This window comes from Lottia gigantea, assembly GCF_000327385.1.
Source record: "Lottia gigantea unplaced genomic scaffold LOTGIsca_75, whole genome shotgun sequence".
Taxonomy (NCBI): domain Eukaryota; kingdom Metazoa; phylum Mollusca; class Gastropoda; family Lottiidae; genus Lottia; species Lottia gigantea.
The window spans coordinates 742,655-766,286 of NW_008710508.1; the positions used below are offsets into that span (position 1 = coordinate 742,655).

General features: G+C 33.0%; 1 protein-coding gene across 1 annotated transcript; it reads right to left on the reverse strand.

Annotated features, from left to right (window-relative positions):
• Positions 1-449: 449 nt before the first annotated feature.
• On the reverse strand, positions 450-22,165 carry LOTGIDRAFT_221869 (hypothetical protein; the record flags this gene model as incomplete). The annotated part of the gene is made up of 21 exons (XM_009066316.1): positions 450-479; positions 615-706; positions 2,648-2,746; positions 2,880-3,123; positions 3,475-3,598; positions 3,695-3,835; positions 5,651-5,831; positions 6,785-6,934; positions 7,237-7,402; positions 8,237-8,308; positions 9,031-9,135; positions 9,397-9,594; positions 10,489-10,564; positions 10,705-10,783; positions 11,977-12,070; positions 12,262-12,410; positions 12,798-12,950; positions 14,291-14,395; positions 16,137-16,289; positions 17,353-17,656; positions 21,815-22,165. Coding segments are annotated over 21 exons (3,066 nt in total), but the record flags the coding sequence as incomplete, so codon positions are not given.
• Positions 22,166-23,632: the final 1,467 nt, after the last annotated feature.

The window sequence follows — 23,632 nt, forward strand, 5'->3', positions numbered from 1 at the left end:
TGTATCTTGTTTACTTGAAACATTCCACTTTTTATCGTCGATTTAGTACTTTTTGGCGATTCGTTATTCATTGAATTAGTTTTTAGCGCCCTTGAGTGTCTTAATGATCCATTTGAGCGTCTTAATGAGCCATTCATTATAAAGTTATTATTGATATATCCATTGGATAAACCGATATCACCTAATGCCGTTGGAACTGTTTCACCGGTTATGTCGTCATGTGCCACAACCCGAGAGTGCTCGAAATCTCCAGTAGATCGCGGTGAGGTATGTCGGTCGAACATATCCGGAGCCCGAATACCTGTGGCAAGATTTAAGTGTGGCATGCGTCTGAAACTGGAGTGCCCTTTTGACCTTGTTCTATTGAATTCTGAAGGCTGATCTTCCGGATCGACTGTTTTGATTGTATTTTCTATTCTGTTCTGTCTCACTTTCTCATCTTCGGTCACTAACCAATATGTATGAACCTCTCCTTTCCCCTGTGAAAAGAAAAAAGGGAAGATTGCAAAAATGATATTTGAGTTATTCTCTGCAGTTACTGCAAAAGACTAGGCTTCATGAAAAAACTTACGACTAAAGGTTCTCTCCTTTACAACATAATTGATAAAGCTCACCTTGACTTCAATTGCACCCCGACTTTCTAATTCATAGCCACCCAGTTCATCTAATAACTGCTTACTTTGTGGACTAGCGTGAATCTTTAAAGCTAGAATTAAAATTGGATAAGTTTAAAAGTAATTGATGATCATTTAATATCAGTAGAAAGACATAAAAGCACACATCTAAAGCTCACAAGCAAACTGAAAAATCAAATAAATTCCTTCTTGTATAAACTAATGCTCAAAAGAAAGTACCCACTAGGTTTGACCAATTGTTAGGAGAAAACAAAAGCAGATAGAAATGAACAACTATGTAATTCCAATAGAATATTCATTTCTACAACAAATTTACACAAATTTAAGTAACAGACAGTCGTGTTTACTGTTCGACCGGCACACAAAGACAAGAGGGGTCGGGTTTACTTTTACAGAAATTCAGAAGGCAAATTGTCTTTAAAAAATAATCAATATTTATTTATCAATTAATTAATTAATAGCAAGTGTGACTCCCATTAGCAGCAATGCAGGCGACAACACGTCGACGCATTGATGATGTAAGACGTTGGATGACGTTAGGCGTTATTCTTTGCCATTCTTCTACGAGACATTGTACCAGCTGTTGAGCAGTGACAGGTTGCGTCGGTCGATTTCGGATTTGCCGATCGAGGTAATCCCATAGGTGTTCAATCGGATTCATGTCGGGAGAACAAGCTGGCCACGGTAAAACAACGACGTTGGCGTTTTGAAGAAAGTCATTTGTCAATCTTGCTGTATGTGGCCTTGCATTATCGTGTTGAAAGACAATGCCACGGGGTTGTTGCCGGATAAATGGTAGAACAACTGGTCGCAAAATCTCGTCTCTGTACCTTTGAGCATTAAGGTTGCCACGAATAGTCACAAGTGGTGTTTTCCTATCATCGCAGATCCCTCCCCACACCATCACACTACCGCCTCCAAACGCTCTGACTTTCTGACCACAATTTGGTCTTAAACGCTCACCTATACGTCTGTAAACACGAGCACGACCATCATTTTTGTAAAGACAAAACCTACTCTCGTCCGTGAACATCACACGTTGCCAATCACGAATCTGCCATCGCCGAACTCTCCTGGACCATGTCAATCGACGACGTCGGTGTTGAAGTGTCATGTGCACTCCTCGGTAGGGGCGACGTGCTCGGATACCACGTTCCCTCAGTCGCCGGTACACTGTGTGTCGACTGATACGATGCCCCAATGCCGCCGATGCCGTTGCTGTTGCAGTAACGAAACGATTCCTCAGATGAATTGTCCTGATGTGGCGGTCCTCACCTGGCGTTGTGACACGTGGTCGACCTAGGCCTGTCTGATGTAATGCCTGTTTGCCTCAAACGCTGCATCAATTTTGTTACAGTTTTTCTGGAGCAGCCGAAAGTTCTTGCGATCAAGGTGATGTTTGCTCCATGTTGCGCCATTCCCACAGCTCTTTCTCGTTCAATCCGGCTCAAACGTGGCAAACTTTTTGTGTTTTTCTTTATCCTCTGTTGCTAACTTGTCCAGTAAACTGATTTATACCCTCATCATGCACGTGCATTTCGTGCAACATCAGAATTTGTCGCTTTTTATTTTTAGCGTCGTTTGCGTAATTCGTTCACTTTTTTCATCATTTTTTCATGTGAAATATTGTGTTGACCGTGTGTGAGATGTATTACAGTGGTTTAATCACTTTATTTTAATTTTTGTTAATCGTACTGTAAATTATATAGGTGGGTACTTTCTTTTGAGCATTAGTTTAGTATAATTAAGAATAATTGGTGTTAGCCAACTTTCAAATCTAGATCAGTAAATAACCACCAACGTTTATTTATTATGGTTTTCAATATGCCAATAATAATTCTTAAACTACGTATCAAATAGATAATTGTTTCTTTACAGAAACGCAAAGTCCTGTTTTCGTAGCAATAAAAAATACAAAAATACAGAAACATACATTACAATGGGTTCCCTCTTTTAAACTAAAGAAGGCCATAAAGAATGATTAATAGGAAAAAGTACAAGTATTTTCTTACGTTCTCCAGTAGATTCCATCCTTGAGGCGGTATTTACTGTATCACCAAATAAACAATATCTCGGCATAGTTAAACCAACAACGCCAGTTACCACAGGACCTTAAAAATGTTTGTTTCCTATGTTTATTTCTTACAATGAAAATTTACTGAGAGTATTAATCATAAGAGGGGAAATAACTACTGTTAGCATAATAACATAGAGACCTTGAAATTTAGTACTAATTCGACTTACCAGAATGTAGTCCAATTCGCAATTTAATGATTTCGTTTGGCATGTGACGAATTTTAAATTGTTTAATGGATGATAATAAATGTAGTGACATAGAAGCTATTTCTCCGGCGTGGTTGATGCCATTACGTTTAGGTAAACCACTGACTACCATGTAAGCATCACCAATTGTTTCAACTTTATATACATCATAATTCTTTATAATAGAATCAAAAAGAGTATACAGATCGTTCAACAAATCAACTACCTGTAAGTAAAATAATAGAAGTAATTATTCTAGATCAACAACTTGATGGGAAGTTAAAATGTATCATTATTAATGAAGAAACCAAACTGGGCTTTTATGACTATTGATGGAAATGTCATCGATAAAGGCCCCTCTACAATATGAAATCAGAAACGAGTAGGCTAAATTTACTGTCCTGGCAAAGGCCCAATCAAGAGCAGAAAAGATAGTGTAAAATTTCATTTTACTTATTCCATTCCCACTTAATTGATTAATTTGATTCCAATCTAGTTATCTTATTTGTAATCGGCAATATAAACATGAGCAACACATCGGAAGAGACGGAAGGTTTGAATATAGAAACATCATTACCTCCAATGGAGTACTTTTTGCTGACATGTTTGTAAAACCACAGATATCACTAAAATATATCGTTACATTCTCAAATGCCTCGGGAATAACTGGCTGACCTCGGACTAACTGGGCAGCTACAGATCTAGATAAAAAAGTAATTTTAAAGTAATTGCTGTACACTTATTAATGAATTTATCGTAAGAAACTTTCAATCTGAAAATATCAACTTATACGGTACCTTGGTAACATGCTGTGTAACAATGTTTCTGTTTTCTTCTTTTCCTCTGCTAATTCTACAGTTCTTTCAGCTACCACAGCTTCTAGATTATTGGCATATTTCTCCATCATAATCATCATATTATCAAATATGTTGGAGTGCCTACAGATGTAAATGTATAGTAGGCTATGGTCATAATATATAAGGAAATACCAATGGATAGAAGTTACTAACGGTCTTTAGCTGATATTTGAAATAATCAATAAATCGCATGGGCCCATATCTTATATATTGATACAAAAGAGGTTCCAAATCCCGAAAGTTAAGACTAGTTGTTGTAATGTGTTGAATATTAGTGTTCTCTCGTTAGTTAATATAACGATTATTTTAATCAACCATTCATTTGACGTAAATGTTGCTTCCAATGTTCAGTCCTAACTTTTACTACCAAAAAAAGAGTATTCTGTACTGCCCATGGTCCAGTGACTATAATTAGTTGGTATGTCTACTGTAAACAATATGTCATCAGGTCTTTACATTGCAATAAATCTGCCCAATTAAAGTTTCAAAATAAAGTTCGGCCCTAATGTTTGACCAGTATCATATTACATACATACACATCCTTATGGCCTCTCTTATATTAACTTTTCTTATTGACCTTCATTCAATTTTTTTAGAACCATTCTATAAACTCCTTGGTTTCTTTTGTATCTTGTTTTGAAATAATTCAATAATAACTTAATGAGTATTTCAACTGGTTGCGCTCGGCACTTGCAAATTGGCGCATGAATAGACTTTGAAAGAAATGAGCAAACAGTGAAATAATTGAAAATGAAAAGAAAAAAATCAGCAACTTCGCCTATGGACCCCACTGAGGCCCCTTAAGTGGGCCACACGCTGCGACTGTCGCTTTACTCGGTATGCATGTATGTCCATAATGAGTTGCTGTTTCTGTCTAAATGTATTTTGCTGTAATGTAAAACACTTTAAAACCTCGGGAACCCATCGACCATCTATGGCGCTTCAGCAATTTCAGTCATGAAAAGCGACAATTTTGTTCATTTACTTACTTAGGCCTACCCTATTTTAGACTGCCAATTTTATGAGCACAGATTTAGATGCATTTCCTACAAGAACTTATTTGACATTTTATGGCTGGAATTATTATTCAATATTATTTTGAGGAACACCTCTATTTATCTGAATAGATACGTTAGCCTCCAAACTTTTTATATGGTTTTGAAATGCTAAAACTTTGCAGCTTTTTAAAAATTGCAAAATTTTATCACATATAAAATTGTGTTTCTATAGTGGTTAGATTTGTTTGTTGATATTCCTGATTGATAGGATTCTGATCTGATTTCTGAAATTTCACGACTATCTTCCTTTCAAAGAACAGGGTTTTGCTAAGGAGAACCAAAATTTCAAATTTAATCTAGTGAAGAAGGGCTCTGTACTAAATTTAGAACATGAAATCTAATACCAGGGTGCCAAGAACAGGTCAAGTTATGGTATCTTCTTAGTGAGGTATTGGGGACAAGGTGCAATGTAAATTTGTATCATATCTGTCAAAGAGTAATGAACCATCACATTCCAGTTTTGGCTGTAATGGCCGCCAAGTGGTAGTAAAAGTTAGGACTGTGTTTCGCAAATGTTGTTTTGGATTTCTGGGGTTTTTTGGGGTTCAGATCGTTAGTACTTATATCTATTTGCGTTTTTATACAAAAACTAAGTCCATCTGATTACAAAGATTATATCACTACAGACTTTGGAGAAGAAAATCGTGGCCCTATTTCACGATTCCGTGATCTTCCAATAAAATATGGTGTGTGGAGAAAGATCTTACTTATTTCCACGCTTCGTTCACGTGGATATGAACTCCACGTATTAGAATCATTATAACCAGTAAGCAATGTGTTCATAGTACGTTCATACTATACTATACAATAAGACTACAGATAAAAGAAAAAATCTTACATCCCCTTCTGCATCGGCCTCAATCGTTTCCTACAGGTCTTCATATCAGGTCTAAATTCAGGATTCTCTGACCAACAATCCCGTATCACCTCCAGTATATATCCTTCACAATCTAACTGCGCTAAGCTAGGTCGGAAATATACACCATTCTCTGGACCATTTTTTATACGTTCGATGATTTCTTAAATAAATTCACAATTATTTAAAAATTTACCGTGGAAACTAGTAATGAAATAAACATACAGAAATGAAGCCGAGCGCAAGAATACCAAAGTCACAAAGCCAGTCGAAAATTCCATGTACAGGACAAAATCAGGTGAAAAACAATCGGTAAACAACAATCCGGAAATGAAACTAAATGAAAGTGGACCTCTCTCGAGAGATAGTATAAGGTGTTCCAGAAAGAGTGAACATACTCTGCCTCGTGCACGACACCCGCCAATATCTAGATAATCAGTTTTAAAGTAGGGGAAATGAGACCGATCGCAATTGAATATTCCAGGAATAATATTAGTCACAAATTAGCAAATGGTTGTCTACACCCAACTGAAACGAAAATGTCAGTCAACAACTTTGACACAGCAATCAACCAGATCATGGTGACGACCATAAAACTTTTTCAAGGTAGAAACCAATCTGGGTGTTATGTAACATTGTGTCAACAATTTAGAAGTCAGCAACGATGCTCTCAGCACAAAATCATCATATGCGAAAGAAGCTCTGGCATAACGTATCAGTTGGGAAACCTAAACACTATAAGCGGGAGAAGTTGGAATATTGCTGCTCAAAAAAGGAAAGTTGACAATAGGAATGAGAAGTCGTCTCGTTTATCAAACAGTCGGGTGGACATCAACCCTATGTATCATGATTCAGTAATTCATCTAAATAGGAGGCCGAATATTTCGACTCTGTAGTGCACTTGGATAAATCTGACTCAGATATTTTCTGAGTTATTGGCGGACAAAACATCGTCAATATATCGATATGAAAAGTTGAAATAGAAATCATTCAAAATAATAGTTAGTAATCTGTGTTTCTTTTGTGTATTTTTATAACTTGCCTATCAACTTAAGTTTACCAAATCAGATCAAAATTTATATCGGTGTTTTTACATTATATAATAAACATATATACCTTTTGGTGTCAGCAGACAATCTCCAAATGGACCGCATCGTGATAATATTTCATATAGTAAAATACCAAACGAATAAACATCGCCTTTCTGTGTTCCTCCTGGTGGAAACTTATCTAGCCTCAATAACTCTGGTGATGTCCAAAGATATCCTTCAAATGTAATAGAATTACGAATTATTCTTGTGTAACCATAAACTTAATCTAAAGTGCCGACAGTGATGGCACCATTGTATTAATCTTACGTAGCTCACGAGAGGCGCATTTCAGTATTTAAAGTTTAACATGATAGGTTAATAAACTGTCGTACTAATAATCGTAAATCGTTACATGCGGACAATTCCACTAACTCATTAGCACGCAATTAACGATTATTCCATCACTCTTTATTAATATTGTTTTCATTTTCAGTACTAGGGAGAAAAAAGGGAAATTAAGTATGGATGGTAACTTACGTTTATAAAAAGCATGTTCACCGTGATAGGGAATTTCACTCCCAGCTTGGAATTTACATAAACCAAAATCAGTTATTTTCACAACCCATCTACTATCTACTAGACAATTAGCAGATTTTAAATTACCGTGGGATTGTATATCACTCATATGTAAATATATCATACCCTAAAAGAAAAATATAACGCCGTTTATTACCTATTTTAGTACATAATCGTAATAATCTTGTGTATATGTATTTTTCTGTATATAGATATTGGTTAAATTGTGAGAATTTGTACACCTTTTGTGACCACAGCAACACAGTCTGTCCATTTAATACACATTAAATGTGTATTTGTTAAACAGGTTGTCCATCGAGGTATTCATTCATTCATACATAGGCTACATACATTCATTCATTCATTTTATTGTCCTCATGGGCTGAATGTCAGACAAATTCAATAACTATAGGAGCAAGGATGCACCATAATGCTAATCATGTATGAAAGAAATAAGAGCGATCCATTGGTGGAAGCTGTGAGAGGTAGAAAAATCGATTTCGTCAACTTTGAATATTGCTGGCACGATATATCGGTAAATCGATGTATCGCGATGCGACATCACTTGTATTGTGTATTGTATTGCTATACCTTTTATTCCATACAAAAGTGCGGATTTTTATAAGTTGTTTTATAATAGGCTACAACAATTTTATTCATTGAAATTGTTAGAAACTTTTTGTAAGACAGAGGACGCCAACCACTTCTATCAACTATATTACCAAATATCACAGTTATAAAGTTATGAATTAATATACATATTGTATATAGAAACTTTGAAGATAAAATGTTAATGTTTATCCCATTACCCCATATCGCGATATGTATCGTATCGTGACCCTTGAATCGCGATACGAATCGTATCGTAACATGATTGGTGATACCCATGGCAGCACTAATTTTGAACTGCCAATAGTTGAAATTGACAACAGTCCATACACAGAACATAATGGATAATTACCTTTAATATGTCAGCTACAATAGAAGCTATAAACATACTGTCTAATTTAACATCATCATTCTCTAAAATATCCTGAAAATATCAAACAGTGTGTCAATCAATATCAACAAAAAAGAAATTTAAGTTTAGAAAAAATGAGAAATTCTGGCAAACCATAAAAGTTAAGAAACCGGAGCAATTGGACAGTTTTCGACAATGATCATTCTGTGATGTACGGAGAAGAAATATTATACAACTTGTATGTTTTGCTTCCTGTTTCAAAATACCATAACATTTTAATGTTACAAACTTCCACCAATAAGTACTCCAGCAGCAAATAAACAATATGTAATAATATAGTGAAGTGTTGGTTACAGGCTTCTTTAGATTAAACTTGTTCCAATAAAATATTGCTAGCGAATGTAATATCCGGCAAGATATGACAAGATTAAAGCTCAACCCATATCATCATTGAAAGAAGGAATCAACCAGACGCATTGATAGCTGAAGACAACATCACAGTAAGGTTACACTTATAGTAAAGAATAGAAATAGAGAGCAGCCTGACTTAACAAGCTCAAAGGAAATTTTCCTCATCATCAAGACATTTTGGTGGATTTTGGCACATGTTTTAGGTCAAAACGTCAAAAAGATTAAAAAATTTGCTAGAAATGAAGTGGGGGTACAATTCGGTGTACAAACGTCTTTCAAATGCAAATGCAGAGCATAATACAATCATGAGATAACACAAGTTTGGAGCAGTGCTATTTGTTATTCAATGGGTGACCACATTAAGTTAAAAAAAACTATCTCACCTCAAGACTGCCTTTAGGACAATATTCTGTAACAATATAAATTTCATTTTGATTGACACTAGCTCCTATAAACTCTGTAAGATTTGCATGTCGTATGTCTCGCATCTAAACAAAGATATGAAACAAATTATATGTATTCTTGTCCATCAAAACCACCATTTCGTCTCGCGTAAAAGGTTGGCATATGCCAAACGAAAAATGTTTTTATTGTTCCATCTTCAGTGTAAAAGCTCAAGAAGAAAAAATGGCATGGATGGAATTTTTACTTGCATGAATAAATACTTATTTCAGGTTGCACTAAGACACCAATGGGATTCGTACTCATATTGCAAAATTACCATAAACAGATCGACTGAAATATCACACCTGTTTTAATTCCAGCTTAACTTCTCGGGATAAATCAAGACCTTTTTTCTTTCTAACCAATTTTAAAGCAACTAAAACACCTCTATATACACCTGCTTGAGTAAATGTTTGTTCATTTCTTTCATGACTTATTGTAGTTTGGCTGCTGAATAAATTCTGAAAGAGAAGTAACACACTGTCGCAACTTATACGTAACGTCTGACCCGAAGCTACAATTATGGGGGATGGGGCAACACCGAGCTTGACTCTCTCTGGAAACGCCAGTGCTGGATACGATTATCCTACTGGACAAATGATTGCATTATCAGCAAATGAACAGATTAGACTGGTGGCAACTATATACAGCTAAAGCAAAATATATTGATTATTTCTTCAATTAAAATACTATTTATTCTGATAGGTATGTAAATGGATGAAAGTGTTCCCCATCACCCAACTCTATTTCCGAACTCACTCTGTAGACCTTTTGTCATTTTACCACATTTTATGTATATATATGTGAACATGTAAACATTTCATTATTGTAATATATGTATAATATTATATACATATTGATTAATATCCGATGTAAAGAAATTATATCAGGTCATGTGGAATCAGTATCTTAATAGCTGTGATAATATCAACTTTCACATTAGTTTACCATTGATATTCAATTGTGTCTGTTATTTGATATAAAGAGATATTGGTACCTAGAAAATCGGTTAAGTTTTCAATACCAAATTATTGTACTTAATGACTTGGATCCGATGTTTCAGGAAATAAGGAAATCCTGTCAGATCTATTACTGTGAAGAGACATACAGGTTATTGGAAGATAATTATGATGGTCACGGATTAAAATTAGGATCGTTTATCTGTCAACTATCAAGAATGTCAAGTATTTTGATAATGAATAACAAGATTACTGGTTTATTACCTGCCTAAGTTAAAAAGGCAATTCAAGACGCAAAACAACTTGTATTTTAAGCGTTACTTGTTCAGTCTGTGTATGTTAGTGATTTTTTCAGCTTTAGTGATGTTGTCTTTTAAGAATAGTTCTAATTTAACTTACAGGCGTATTACTGACAAAAGACAAAGCTGAATGGCCGACATCCGGTTGTAGCATTATCTCTTTCAGATCGATTTTCCAGATTAAACTTGCTAATTCTTGTTCATATCGCCAGTTTCTAAAAGAAAAGAAAGGTAGATATTAAAGCCACAGACATTATACTATCACAGAATTCTTGGAGGTTTTTTTCTACAAAATCTACGTATTAATGGATGTTGTAAAATAGAATATTATAAAAAAAAAGAATACTGTACTTACCTATATGCTATAACTACCACAACTACAATAATTAATACAACACCACCTAACGTACCACCAGCGATAAAAGCTACCAGATCTAGAAAAGATATGTTATGGAGTTTTTTTCCGAAATGTATAGGGCAATAATTCTATTCCGTTACTAGAGCTCATCTGGGGTTCTTAACGCATGTATCCACTACCACAAACCTGCCTGCAGTAAAACGTGCATCGACTCTAATTACTATTCTTCATCAATATACATTTTAACACGTATACAAGTTTCATAAATCTTTTTTCAAATCAAAACAAAATCTCATCAATCAATTTTCATAAAATACAATGAAAGCACATACATGAACAAGTTTGTCACGAGCTAATTTTGATAGTTTGACTCTTCTAACCTTTTATCAATTATTGCATTACCATATGAAGTGCCATCAATATTCGATAAAAAAAAATGCTTTTTATGAAAGCTTTTAAGGTTAAGATAGGAGCAGATTCGTTCATCCACATTTTAATGTTGGCGTATAAAAATGACGGAATACAAGAAAATATTTGATTGAAATGAATCTTAAATACGCCTAATGTCTCAGGTCTAATTATACAGACTCTTTCATAATAATGTGATTTTAAAAATATAATTATATCGAATATGATAATTGTATTTATTATACATGTTAAATGTCTAGAGATAAGAAGGATTGTGACATCCAGACTGGCAGGATTGTTATTTAGAAATCAGAGTAAACCAGCAGAATAATCCTGTATCATGAGCGATACAGTTTCTGGTACAAAAAGTACATAAAGTTAATGTGTTATCTATATTCGTTAGATCTAGAAAATAGTAAATCCTACATAGATTAGTTACTAAATACTATCAATAATATCATTTGGTCTGGAACTGATATCCGCGTTATGAATATTTATGAGATGATAGAAGTATTGCTTTATATTTCCTTTCAAGGTAGAACATAAATCACAGTACTTGACGTTCTTCAATAAGATATCAGGTTCTAAATAGATCTTAGTTATATTTAATAATAATTCAATAAAAGTTTTGAAAGAAAGTGTTTACCCATTAATAACAGTTTCTATGTATTTTTTTTAGATCGATGACACCGGCAATAGCAAGAGTAATTTAATATTATTTTGATCGCTGTTCACACAGTATAGAACAATATTTAATCAGAAAAATGATATTCTGGAAATCTTTTGTGCAAATTTGTACACCAAACCTATACGTGGGTTTTCTCCAAGAAGAACGCCGTATGACTGATGTAGACTACTTACTGGTGGGTGGTTTACATTTTTCTCCATCATAACCACAATCTGGTTCATCTTTAGGTATCACTCCATCAAATATTTCATTATAACTTCTATACACCTAACAACAACATAAAACAAAAATATCATTAACTTACACATTTTTAGATAGCGGGGATTTTATGAACAGTGGAGATTCAATAAATACTGGACGATTTTTAATTATTCAGACAGTGGCAGTTAAAACAAAGAGAGGAATTGGTTGCCATGAAATGGTTTTACAGAAAAAGCAATTTTAGTAATACTCACAACATCCATAGCTGTATCAGGATCTCTCAGAAAGGCTCCAACCGGCTTCAGTCCATAACCAAATCTACTATCATCAGGCTCTAGAGCTAGAACTGTATAATTTGCTTCTGCATCACCGTTGCCGTCAATATAACCTAACAGACCCATTATACCTATAGAAACAATTTTTGATGTATTTTGAAAAGACGATGAAAACGATGTAACAGAGAGAATATGGTGTAATATAATATTACTTTATTATAATCTTCGCATCATTTTTGATGCAACTGCAAGGTACTCTATAAGTTAGAGTAATTTGTGCAACAACACTGTGCTACGATTTCAATTAGCGAATTCAAAACTAAAAAATACGAAATAGAAAACGTCCCAATTTACGACAATTAATTTTATGTGAGGCGATCTGGTGTGGTCTGGTGTGGTCTCTTAATTGAGACGTTCAACGATGATAACTTGAGAGAGTTTAGAACAAAGCAAATACGGTTAAAAAAAGCACAATTATTGTGCATATCATCTTAAGTTAGTAATAACTATAAACCTACTTTCAAATGTTCGATTGTTGATTCTCATGATAAGACTTCTGCCATCATACGGATCTTCACCATTCTTTAGTGCTTCATCTAAAGCTCTAGCGTAAACCATCACAGCATCATATAGATAGGCAGCAAATATATCAATCTGTAATGTATGGTTTACTCTTGAAACGTCTCAAGTCATAAAAAATTCTACTAGCTTTGTGGTGTAGTTTGAAGGCTATGTGGAAAAGTGTACATACAATTTATAACGCCAAGTATAGCATTTCATAATCTGATTACTGGTTGAAGACATTCACAACTCTAAATTTCTCTATTCCAAGGACAGCAAGAAATTTTGTTGGTTACTTGTGAGAAGCCACGTGATTAGCGTAGTATATTAGGTTATACATTTTTGAATGACAAAGGTTAATCTTCTCTCTATGGTCAAAAAAATTGCCAGAAAGCCGCCTGACAATACTAACTGGAATATGTGTTCCATGTGTTCATCACCAGATATCGCCTAGAGGTCCTTAAAGGGATTGAAAAGAGGTGTTTATCACACTGAGAACACCGAATCAATATCTGTCGGACGTCTGTGGTTCTTGAGATTCCACAAAAACTTAACGTTTTATGACATCACTATCCCAAAAGCTGCTAATAATAAGTTTTACTAGAATTGGAAGAACCACTGACGTTTGTCTCTACACAACCCCTTTAAGCATACAGACAGTTCTTAGGGATGGTGACTTTCTCTATTAATATGGTAGTGGGAGAAATATATTGAAATTATGTTAGAGATTTTATGGTCAAGGGTGTCTATGTACACACATCTATGATTCAAGGTATAGATTTTCTTGCTCCTTACTATTTGTATATTGTCAGACTATTAAGTATTATATTCAATCAAATGGAATGTTTCAATTCACATGGAAATAATTTTACAAATAGTCTCAAGAGACGTAAGAGTTTAACACTGGTTTTAGCCCGATACGTGTCTTCTAATGATAGAATATCTAATTTATACGAAATAAATCAAAAAATGAATTAGCCATTAGGAATTACTCAATAACGTAATGAGAGATAATCCATTGAATAAAGTTCCTGGTTTTGATAGAAAATTTATTCAAATGAAGCCGCAACATTTTTGTTCCTGGTAGAATGTGTGACGATTGAATAACAAAAATAGAAGGTTAAATATATTAAAGATAGAACAGGATATATATTAGAATGAATATTACATTGATTACTAATTATTTCTATATAATGACTCAAGGAGGAAATACACACTTGTATTATAGCAAAACAAGGAAATTAACAGCCAATATAACAGAAATGAAAACCAGTAAAATGTTTTATTGATTTCATTTCCTTATATCTCTTATCTCACCAATAGTTCAGATTCTATTAAATATAACATTTATTGTGGCGTCAATAATTAAGGTAACATAGTAAATAAATAATGACATGTATTGTTATAATAAGAATTGTTATAGTTTTAAATACTAATTGGTAGAATGTACTAAATGGTGTTAATGATATTATTGCCTTGAGACTTAATATAAAAACTAACATCAAAGGTCGAGTAAAATCTCTTCGACTGAGTATGATACTGAAGTTAATAAATACTTGAGTGAGTGACACTTAAACACATGGAAACTTCTTGGGGGAATTTAAATGACCCTTTCAGTCCACATTTTTTTGTCTTTAAATGTGCAGTTATTTACCATACCGAGTATACAGCTTTTTAATACACAGCTTTATTTGCTATCAAAAATATATTTAGAAACTGGTCTATCGAATGGTATTGTCTGATTGCTGCCTAGTCACGAACGACATACAAATAAAATGTTTCAAAAACGTTGTTGACTCTCTATTTCTCTTGCAAATAGTAATTATGTGCTACAATCCAAGTTTCCAGATAATGAATATAAATTTTTCCGTCGAAGCTTGATTTTGTTATGTATAAAGGCAGCCTGCCTGACCAGAATTAGCCTCTACAAATTGTAAATATTTAAATGTCTATAGAGATTATAAAACTCATATCAATGTTGAATGCAACAGTTAAGTAACATATAATATCATCTATTTAAGATGGTCCGTAACGAAGTGATAAATCTTTAATAGTTTGAAACGATCTGTTTGACGGTAATATTTTGTGAATAGAAAACATGAACAGAATTAAAGTGATAAAGAGTAAAAGGAAACTGGTAATGAGTTTTTATGAGATAGTTGATAAGCACTTTGACATTGTATTTGTTCTACCAAGCATGCTAATGTACGTAATACAGACATTTATCATATGTTTTACCACCTGATTGTATATTAATATATCGAGTTAATAACTACTATCACCTATTGTAATTAATCTTCAACACTTTTATGTCATTCAGGAAATCGTTTGTAAATTCTATAGATTAGATTTATTGATTGCTTATATCCTTTTTCAGATTTAACCTTGTTAATGTCGTTTGTATAGTGTGGCTCTACGCCTAGATTGTTTTTTTTAGGCCTACCATTTAAATAACCATCCATTAACTAACATAATTTAGAGATGTATAATTCATAGAAACAGTTGTCTAATTCTTCACATTAAATGACAATTTTAGAATGAAATTTCCTGAACGAGGTTCGTTTAAATGAAATAATGTAAAAAGCAAAGTGTTTTCATTTGACTCTAATATACATCACCCAAAAAGACATTAAGGTTGGGTTTTCTTAATAAGGAATTATTTGATTAATTAGCGTGTCTTATGAATTACCATGTATTCTCATTCATAAATGTCCATGTATGTACGGTCTGGATAAACAAAAAAAGACAATTCTTTTCTAATTTAGCTCATTATGAATTAATTATGTGGGACAAACTGGTCATTTTCTAAGTCATTAGAACAACTTAACTTTCTATTCATATAAATACAATGTATTGGCATTTTCATAAATGGAAATAAGGGAACCCATCTCTAAGTACAATTATTTACCTCAACTTTTACACCAAGGGCCTGCTCAATAGTTGAGGGTGGAGGTAAATTTACAGGCTCTGCATACAATAAATTCCTGACATTATCCTTCCATTCTGTATAATTGGGATTGGTAGCGGGACTGGTCATCAGTTGTAGAACTGGACGAAATGCCTGGACGGACGAATTTGTACGAGTTTCAGCGAATTCAACATCTAGAAAAAAAAGTATACTTATTTCAGTTCAATCTTAGTACAGCAGACAGACAACAATAAGATTTTAAACAAGATCTTAAAACAAGATTGAATTGAACTTATAAAGCTTTGCTGATGCCACATATTATGTCAATTTTTTCAAATTTCTTTTCTGGATAAAGTTACCAGAACCAATGGCGTATTAGTGAGCATACCTTGGAACATCAGATATTTATTTCCAGCTTCATCAAACACCTCATCATTTCTGATACCAATAACAACATATTCACCGGTATCTGTTAATCCTAACTCCTGCATAAATCTTACAAAATCTATAAAGGCTGGCGGATAGGAATACATTACATACACTGAAATATAACATAATACATAAAATATATAAACTGAATTGTAACATAATACACTACATAAACTGAATTATAACATAATACATTACATACACTGAACTATGATCTAATGCATATTATACACTAGAATTTAACATAATTTACATAATATACACTAAAATATAAATTCAATATCATGTGCATAGATATCGCATATATTTTTTCATAACATGTATATCTCATTTGAAATCTTTTAAAAATGAAGTTAAAAAAAAGAATAAATATGCACTTGAATGTCGTATAAGAACCACCGTACTTGATATCAAATCCTTCAGGCTCTAATATTTATAGCTGATTGAATATTTGACAAATAATTTTTTTTTTTTATCAATAAATTTCTTTTTGAGTAATTGAAAATTTCTTAGCGCATTGCGACTTCTAGTTCCTTAGGCGATACCTAGATATCACTGCAGGATTGATAACAAATATATTATCAATATTGGTGGCTGATAGCCTGATACATAGATATTTTGAGAGTTATCGGCTGGAGTCAGGAAAACTAGGCACTGTTTTATAGGAATTTTTAACATCTCCAATGATGGGTTTTTTTCTAACATAATATCTGATTACCTTTACGATGTGTTGGGCATCACAATATTTTAGCTTTGTGAGTATGATTAAACTACAAAAAATATCTATCATTCCAAATATATTATCTGGGTTTAAAATAAATAGTTTTAAAAACAAAGCCTATATTTTCTGTCTCTACACCAGCCGAAAACTTTCAAAATATCTTTAAGAGGCTGGAATAGACGTGCAGATGTTTCTATCCAGATGGTTGATTGATAGAATTGTTTTAAACCGTTTCGTTGATTTTTTAATTTTAAACCGAAACTTACAAAATACAATTATAACGTGACCCTTGTAAAAGCGTGTAGTCGTTCGAAAAAGATTCTTGGATCAAATTTTCTCCAGTGCAAACTGCATGGCATTGCGCGTCTTCATTGGCCTAATCAGGTTAAACTCCCTTCATTTCATTTTTACGATAACTTGACAACCAATTCGTAGTGTCTTGACAGGTACTCACCTCTTGTTTTTCTATAAGTTTTCATGACAATTGACTGGATTTCATTAAAATGTTCAAAGGATCCATAAGGTCCTGTAAAATTCACTAAGGCATTGACAGTCATGTTATTGTGTTCTGCTAATGCTTTAAGTTTTTCGGCTGCACGGGTCATCAAATCTCTCTTTTCTACAACAATTGTGAACTTATTCCAGTTATGATGTTGCATTAACGCTATCACAGACTTTGCTGACAAAGTACTTGGTGGTTGAGTTCGAGCAAATGTTGGAAATCTTGATTTATCCGACACTACTGGGTCATCGCATTTCTGAAAGGAAAGTATACAAAATCTGTCATCTTTGCACACTCTTAGGAAGTCTTAGTACAAACATGGGCAACATAATATGGCATTTCCAGAGTTTGTGAGATAGTTGAAATATGGCATTTTAAGTTTGTCTGATGCTTTAATAATACATAAATTCGGCATAAGGTTTTATAAGATCACAAGTAGAGACTATGGATTTCAGTATTGGAATACATCAATTTGATAAGAGGTTACCTACTTCTGGAGAGATTTACAAGATAAACAAATAATTCAAAATTGCAAAGCGATTGTTTCCAGGAGTTAATGAAAGGAAACTGTTGTAATTGGTCTAAAGCTCTCCCTTTGCAATTGCTTGATACCTTTTCTATGGGCATCTTCAATGAAATGATTGGTTAAATTAAAATGTTTAGCGATTGGTCTGTCTTTTTTGTTAACGAGTGCGCAACGCTCAGTACTTCGTATCGAAATCGAGTGCAATATTATATATAGAGTATGCCCATATATCGTATTTGAGTACAATATTATATTATATAGTATGTCCAAGTATATAATTTGGAAGGTCAAATATAAAAACATGACCCGTATTTAAGATATTTGAGTGATGTGTAATTAGAGCCCTGAGTTCAGTCTAACACATTAACAATCCATGTTGAAAGTAAATGAGGCATTACCTTCTAACAGAACCTTTAATGTCATTTTCGTTAAAAAAAAGTGTAGAGGTCAAGAGGGCTTAAATTTGATCAATTTAATGGTCAATAAAACAAGAATGCTATTTTCAAACTGAAGCTGAAGATTACCTTTGAAAACATTTTGATTTCCAGTTATTAACCATGGACAGTACAGTGTATCAATAATGGTTATTTTCTGCTTTCTGATTTTTCCTATACCTTTGTGTTTTACATAGAATGAATAACTGAATTGTGTACTCGTGAATCTATAAATATTTTAAACAATACCTAGCAGCAGACAGAATTTTTTTTTTAACTATTTTGTCAAACTAATTAAGTGATGTGAAGAGTTGTTTATGAACAGTGCGTAACTTTTGATTCACTATTAAAGGGATTGTTAAGAGGATTTATAAAATTTTCATGCTTATCGGGGACACTGATTGCATCAATTTGCACCATTCCAATTTCCAATCAGACGTCTGTGGTACCTGCAATTCCACTAAAACTTAGTGTTTCATGACGTCGACCCCTCAAAATTTACTTGTATAACATATGACATTTGAGGGGGTCGACGTCATAAAACACTTGGTTTTAGTACAATTGCTAGAACCACAGACGTCTGATTGAAAATTGGAACGGCGCAAATTGATGCTATCATTGTCCCCAATATAGATAGAAAATTTAGAAAACCTCTTTACAATCCCTTTAACTTAATTAAAGTAAATTACATTATATTTCGTGATAGTCATATTATTCTGTGGTGCCTACAAACATTTAAACACGAAAACATGAATGTCGGATGTTCTAGACATGGAGAGTTCTGTCTAGAACATTTTTGATGTAATACCTGTTTTAACTCTAGGGTTTTATTACATCGAAATTGCGATTTGTTTGTTCTAAATTGTAAACTGGCTTTCTCGAATTATTTTAACACTGTTTTTATATCTTTCCGACATTGAGCTTATGACGAATCTCTAAGATTTGGTGGATGATTTTGACCTAATTATTTCAACTTCAGGGTTTTATATTTTCGAATTTGAGATTGTAGAGAACATCTTGACCTATTTGATTTAGCTTGACGGTTTTATATTTTCGACATTCAGATTGTAAAGATCATATTGACCTACTTGTTTCAACTTGACGGTTTAATATTTTCGACTTTGAGATTGTAAAGATCATTTTGACCTATTTGATTTAGCTTGACGGTTTAATATTTTCGACTTTGAGATTGTAAAGATCATTTTGACCTATTTGATTTAGCTTGACGGTTTAATATTTTCGACTTTCAGATTGTAAAGAACATTTTGACCTATTTGACTTAGCTTGACGGTTTTATATTTTCGACTTTCAGATTGTAAAGATCATTTTGACCTACTTGTTTCAACTTGACGGTTTAATATTTTCGACTTTCAGATTGTAGAGAACATTTTGACCTACTTGTTTCAACTTGACGGTTTAATATTTTCGACTTTCAGATTGTAAAGATCATTTTGACCTACTTGATTTAGCTTGACGGTTTTATATTTTCGACTTTCAGATTGTAAAGATCATTTTGACCTACTTGTTTCAACTTGACGGTTTAATATTTTCGACTTTGAGAACGTAAAGATCATTTTGACCTATTTGATTTAGCTTGACGGTTTTATATTTTCGACTTTCATATTGTAAAGATCATTTGACCTATTTGATTTAGCTTGACGGTTTTATATTTTCGATTTAACTTGACGGTTTTATATTTTCGACTTTCAGATTGTAAAGATCATTTTGACCTACTTGTTTCAACTTGACGGTTTTATCTTGTCATCAAAGGGATTCTATGTATCATTTTGACCTACTTGTTTGAACTTGACGGTTTTATCTTGTCAGCATAGAGATTCTATGGTTCATTTTGACCTACTTGTTTTAACTTGACGGTTTTATCTTGTCAACATAGAGATTGTGTGGATCATTTTGACCTACTTGTTTGAACTTGACGGTTTTATCTTGTCAGCATAGAGATTCTATGGTTCATTTTGACCTTCTTGTTTGAACTTAGCGGTTTTATCTTGTCGACATAGCGATTGTGTGGATCAATTTGACCTACTTGTTTCAACTTGGAAGGTTCTATTCCGTCGACATTGAAATAGTGTAGATCATTTTGACCTAAATGTTGCAACTTGACGTTTTTATATTTTCGACATTGCATGATTTTGACCTACTTTACAAAAACATATTTGTAAGATGTAAGGAAATATCATACGCAAATTACAGTTAATAATCATTTTAGCTTTTCTCACATGTCAACATTCCTGGACCATTGATAATATTTGAAGACTAAAATGAGTTATCTAGTTTAGTTCTAAAGCCACCAGATTAATTCAGAAAACATTTATTAAATCAGAATATACTACTTACTTAATACTTGTATCTAATAGCTTAATTATTTTTGAATCAACTACGTTCAACTTAAATATGAATTTGACCAACAGCCAGGCTGAGGAAACAGATAATTCTCATTTCGTCATTTCGTCAGATCATTACATTCTTCTCAGTGGAACAGGGACTCCTTTTATTTAATTCACAATCACTTAAACTCCAACCAATTTCACACATTACATTTCTTCTCCAAAACTTTACAAATATGCCTATGACATAAAGAAACCAACTGAAAACAAGGCTTGGCTTTTCCTCTCATAATTTTTAAAAATGTAAACAGAATATTTATTTGATCGCGACAGGCTATAGATTGAAATTCTTTCTTTCAAAAATTATGCAATTGTCATACAAAACTTTTTTCAAAATCTTTTTCACTTCATTTTCATTTTCTATGACTTATCGACAGATTCCAATTTATTTATAAAGTAATTTTGATATTGAAATGATAAATATTTGGTTTATGAAGTTTACGAAGTTTTTTTGTCAGAATTTACAATAATGAATGTGCTGAAGTGAATGACAACCAGTGGTATAATTCTCGACCCAACCCATCTAAATGTGTAAGATATCAGCTATACAATTCGAGGTTAGTCACAGTACAGTCATGCATGTAGATATATAAATCCCAAGCCCCTTTATTTGGTTATTGAGTACATATTTTCACTTGTATCCATTGTATATTAAATCTTGTTTAAAACGGTTTATTCACTATATATTTCGTGTGCAGTCCCAACAATTTTAAATCATGTGGCACATCGACTTTTTGCTCAGTGAGCTCATCGTTGGGGAAATGTAACATAATCTTGTCCTTACCACAACCTTGAGGATTATTGGATGAAAACTAAACTTTAGTGTGTTTATTAATTGTATAAATAATCTGAAACCCTATCTTTACATTGTAAAATGATTTTGATTTTAACTGTATTAATGTATTAGACCTACAGCTTTAATGGTAGAATGAGAAAGGTTTTTATGAAAAAATAGAAAATTAACTAATTGACATATATTTTTACACAAAAACTTATGGTCAGAGAATGAAATTTTTCAAAAAAGAGACTTGATTGTATTGCATACTTACATAGGAGATCATAGGTATATTCCATGATGCGGCCACATTGGCCTCTATTTCACAGTAATCCTCGGGTCCAATAAAAGCCACAGCACCATTTTTCCATTGTTCGGTTTCAACCCGTACACTAGTGAATGGATCATCCAAATTATCACCGAAAAGAAAATTTAATGTATCATTAGGTAAAATGTTCGGATCATTGTTCACATTTTGTACCGCTAAAGACATAGCCCCCGAAATTTTCCTTCCCTCCGCTTTACTTTTATCCTTACCATTTAAAGTAGTGATATAGCCTATAGTCCAATTTTTACAACTATAACATTTCAAATATATAATAAATAATACACAATATACAAACATCAGCTTCATTGTAATTTAATATTTATAACAAAACACCTGCTTATTTCATCTTCAAATGGAATTTTGCCTGCAGCCAGTCTTTTCTCTCCAAGATTGTATCATCCTTATTTATTCAATAATATAATTGCCTGTATATTCTGGCACAATAGAGTTCCACAGTTCCTCACATTTTTCAATTTCCTGCTTAAAGCAAGTGTGTATTGCTCCGGCATCGTTTTATGCATGGTTTTTAAAATTTTCAGCTGTAGTAAGTTCTGAACGATCTATTAGAGTTCAATATTAAATCTCTGCTGTAGATAGAATGGTATATATTAATAAGCCAATCATTATTCAATTCCCTCTTCTCTATCCAATAACATTCACTATAGAAATATCCTCTTCCTTCAACACTTCAATATGTCATTGAGAGATTTTTCATTCAGAAAATTATTAATCCCCTTAATTTTTGCAATAAATCCTTCTGAAAAAAATTGAATGTCAAATATAGGTGGTTGAGAAAGTCAAAATCTCGAACAATTGGGTCATGCGTATGACAATCACAGTAAAACGGTTTGTTGATGTTATCATTAGGGTTTCTCGTCGGCTCTCAATATGTGCCCTAGGGTACGAGCTACGCTTTACTGAGTTTTACCTTTTCGTTGATGTGCCATAACTTGAACCATGCTAAACTTTATCTATATGTTAAATGTTGTGAAATAGGCAATATCCGCCTCCAGTTACCCCGATCTATCTGATTTTTATCTATATCTCGAACCAATTTTATCGCTGCTTCAGGCTCTGATTCTCACTAAGGCGTAAAGGACTTTAGACAATATTTTCTCCGTGTTTGATTTCTTCTTCATCTATTGGTTACTCATTCTGTTATACAAATACTTGATCAAACTGATTCCATGATAAATACTGAAAGATTATCACTCTTCGTTAATCGTGACCATCTCTAAATGGTGTAATTAACTGTTTATATGTACATTCTGACGTTATTTTTCACGTACACATTGTACTATTATACATTATGGTTATTAAGATGATTTCGTCTTCTTTGAAATGAAAAAAATATATAAAACAAACAGAACAGTTGTAATGATTCTTGTATTGTTCTGTAAACAAAATATATCTAACTTTTCATTTTATAACTATCTTTTACAGTGGATGTAGTAATCACAACAAAACAATTAAGATCTCAATGAAATGAAAAATCGTATTTCCATAAAATAGAAAATACCATGGAACCACCCAAATAATATCTGAAAATAAACTAACTATATTTCTGAACAAAACACGTTATGGCCAATGGCGATATTTTAAGTCAAAAATCTGTATAATTCATAACACAAAAAAAGATATATTCTACACTTTCATCAATTATCTCAGTGATTATGACAAGCATACACAAATCCATGCTGCTTTTACTGCTTTTGGCAAAACAATTCAATCATTTGAGAAACGGAAATGTGTGGCAGTTATTGT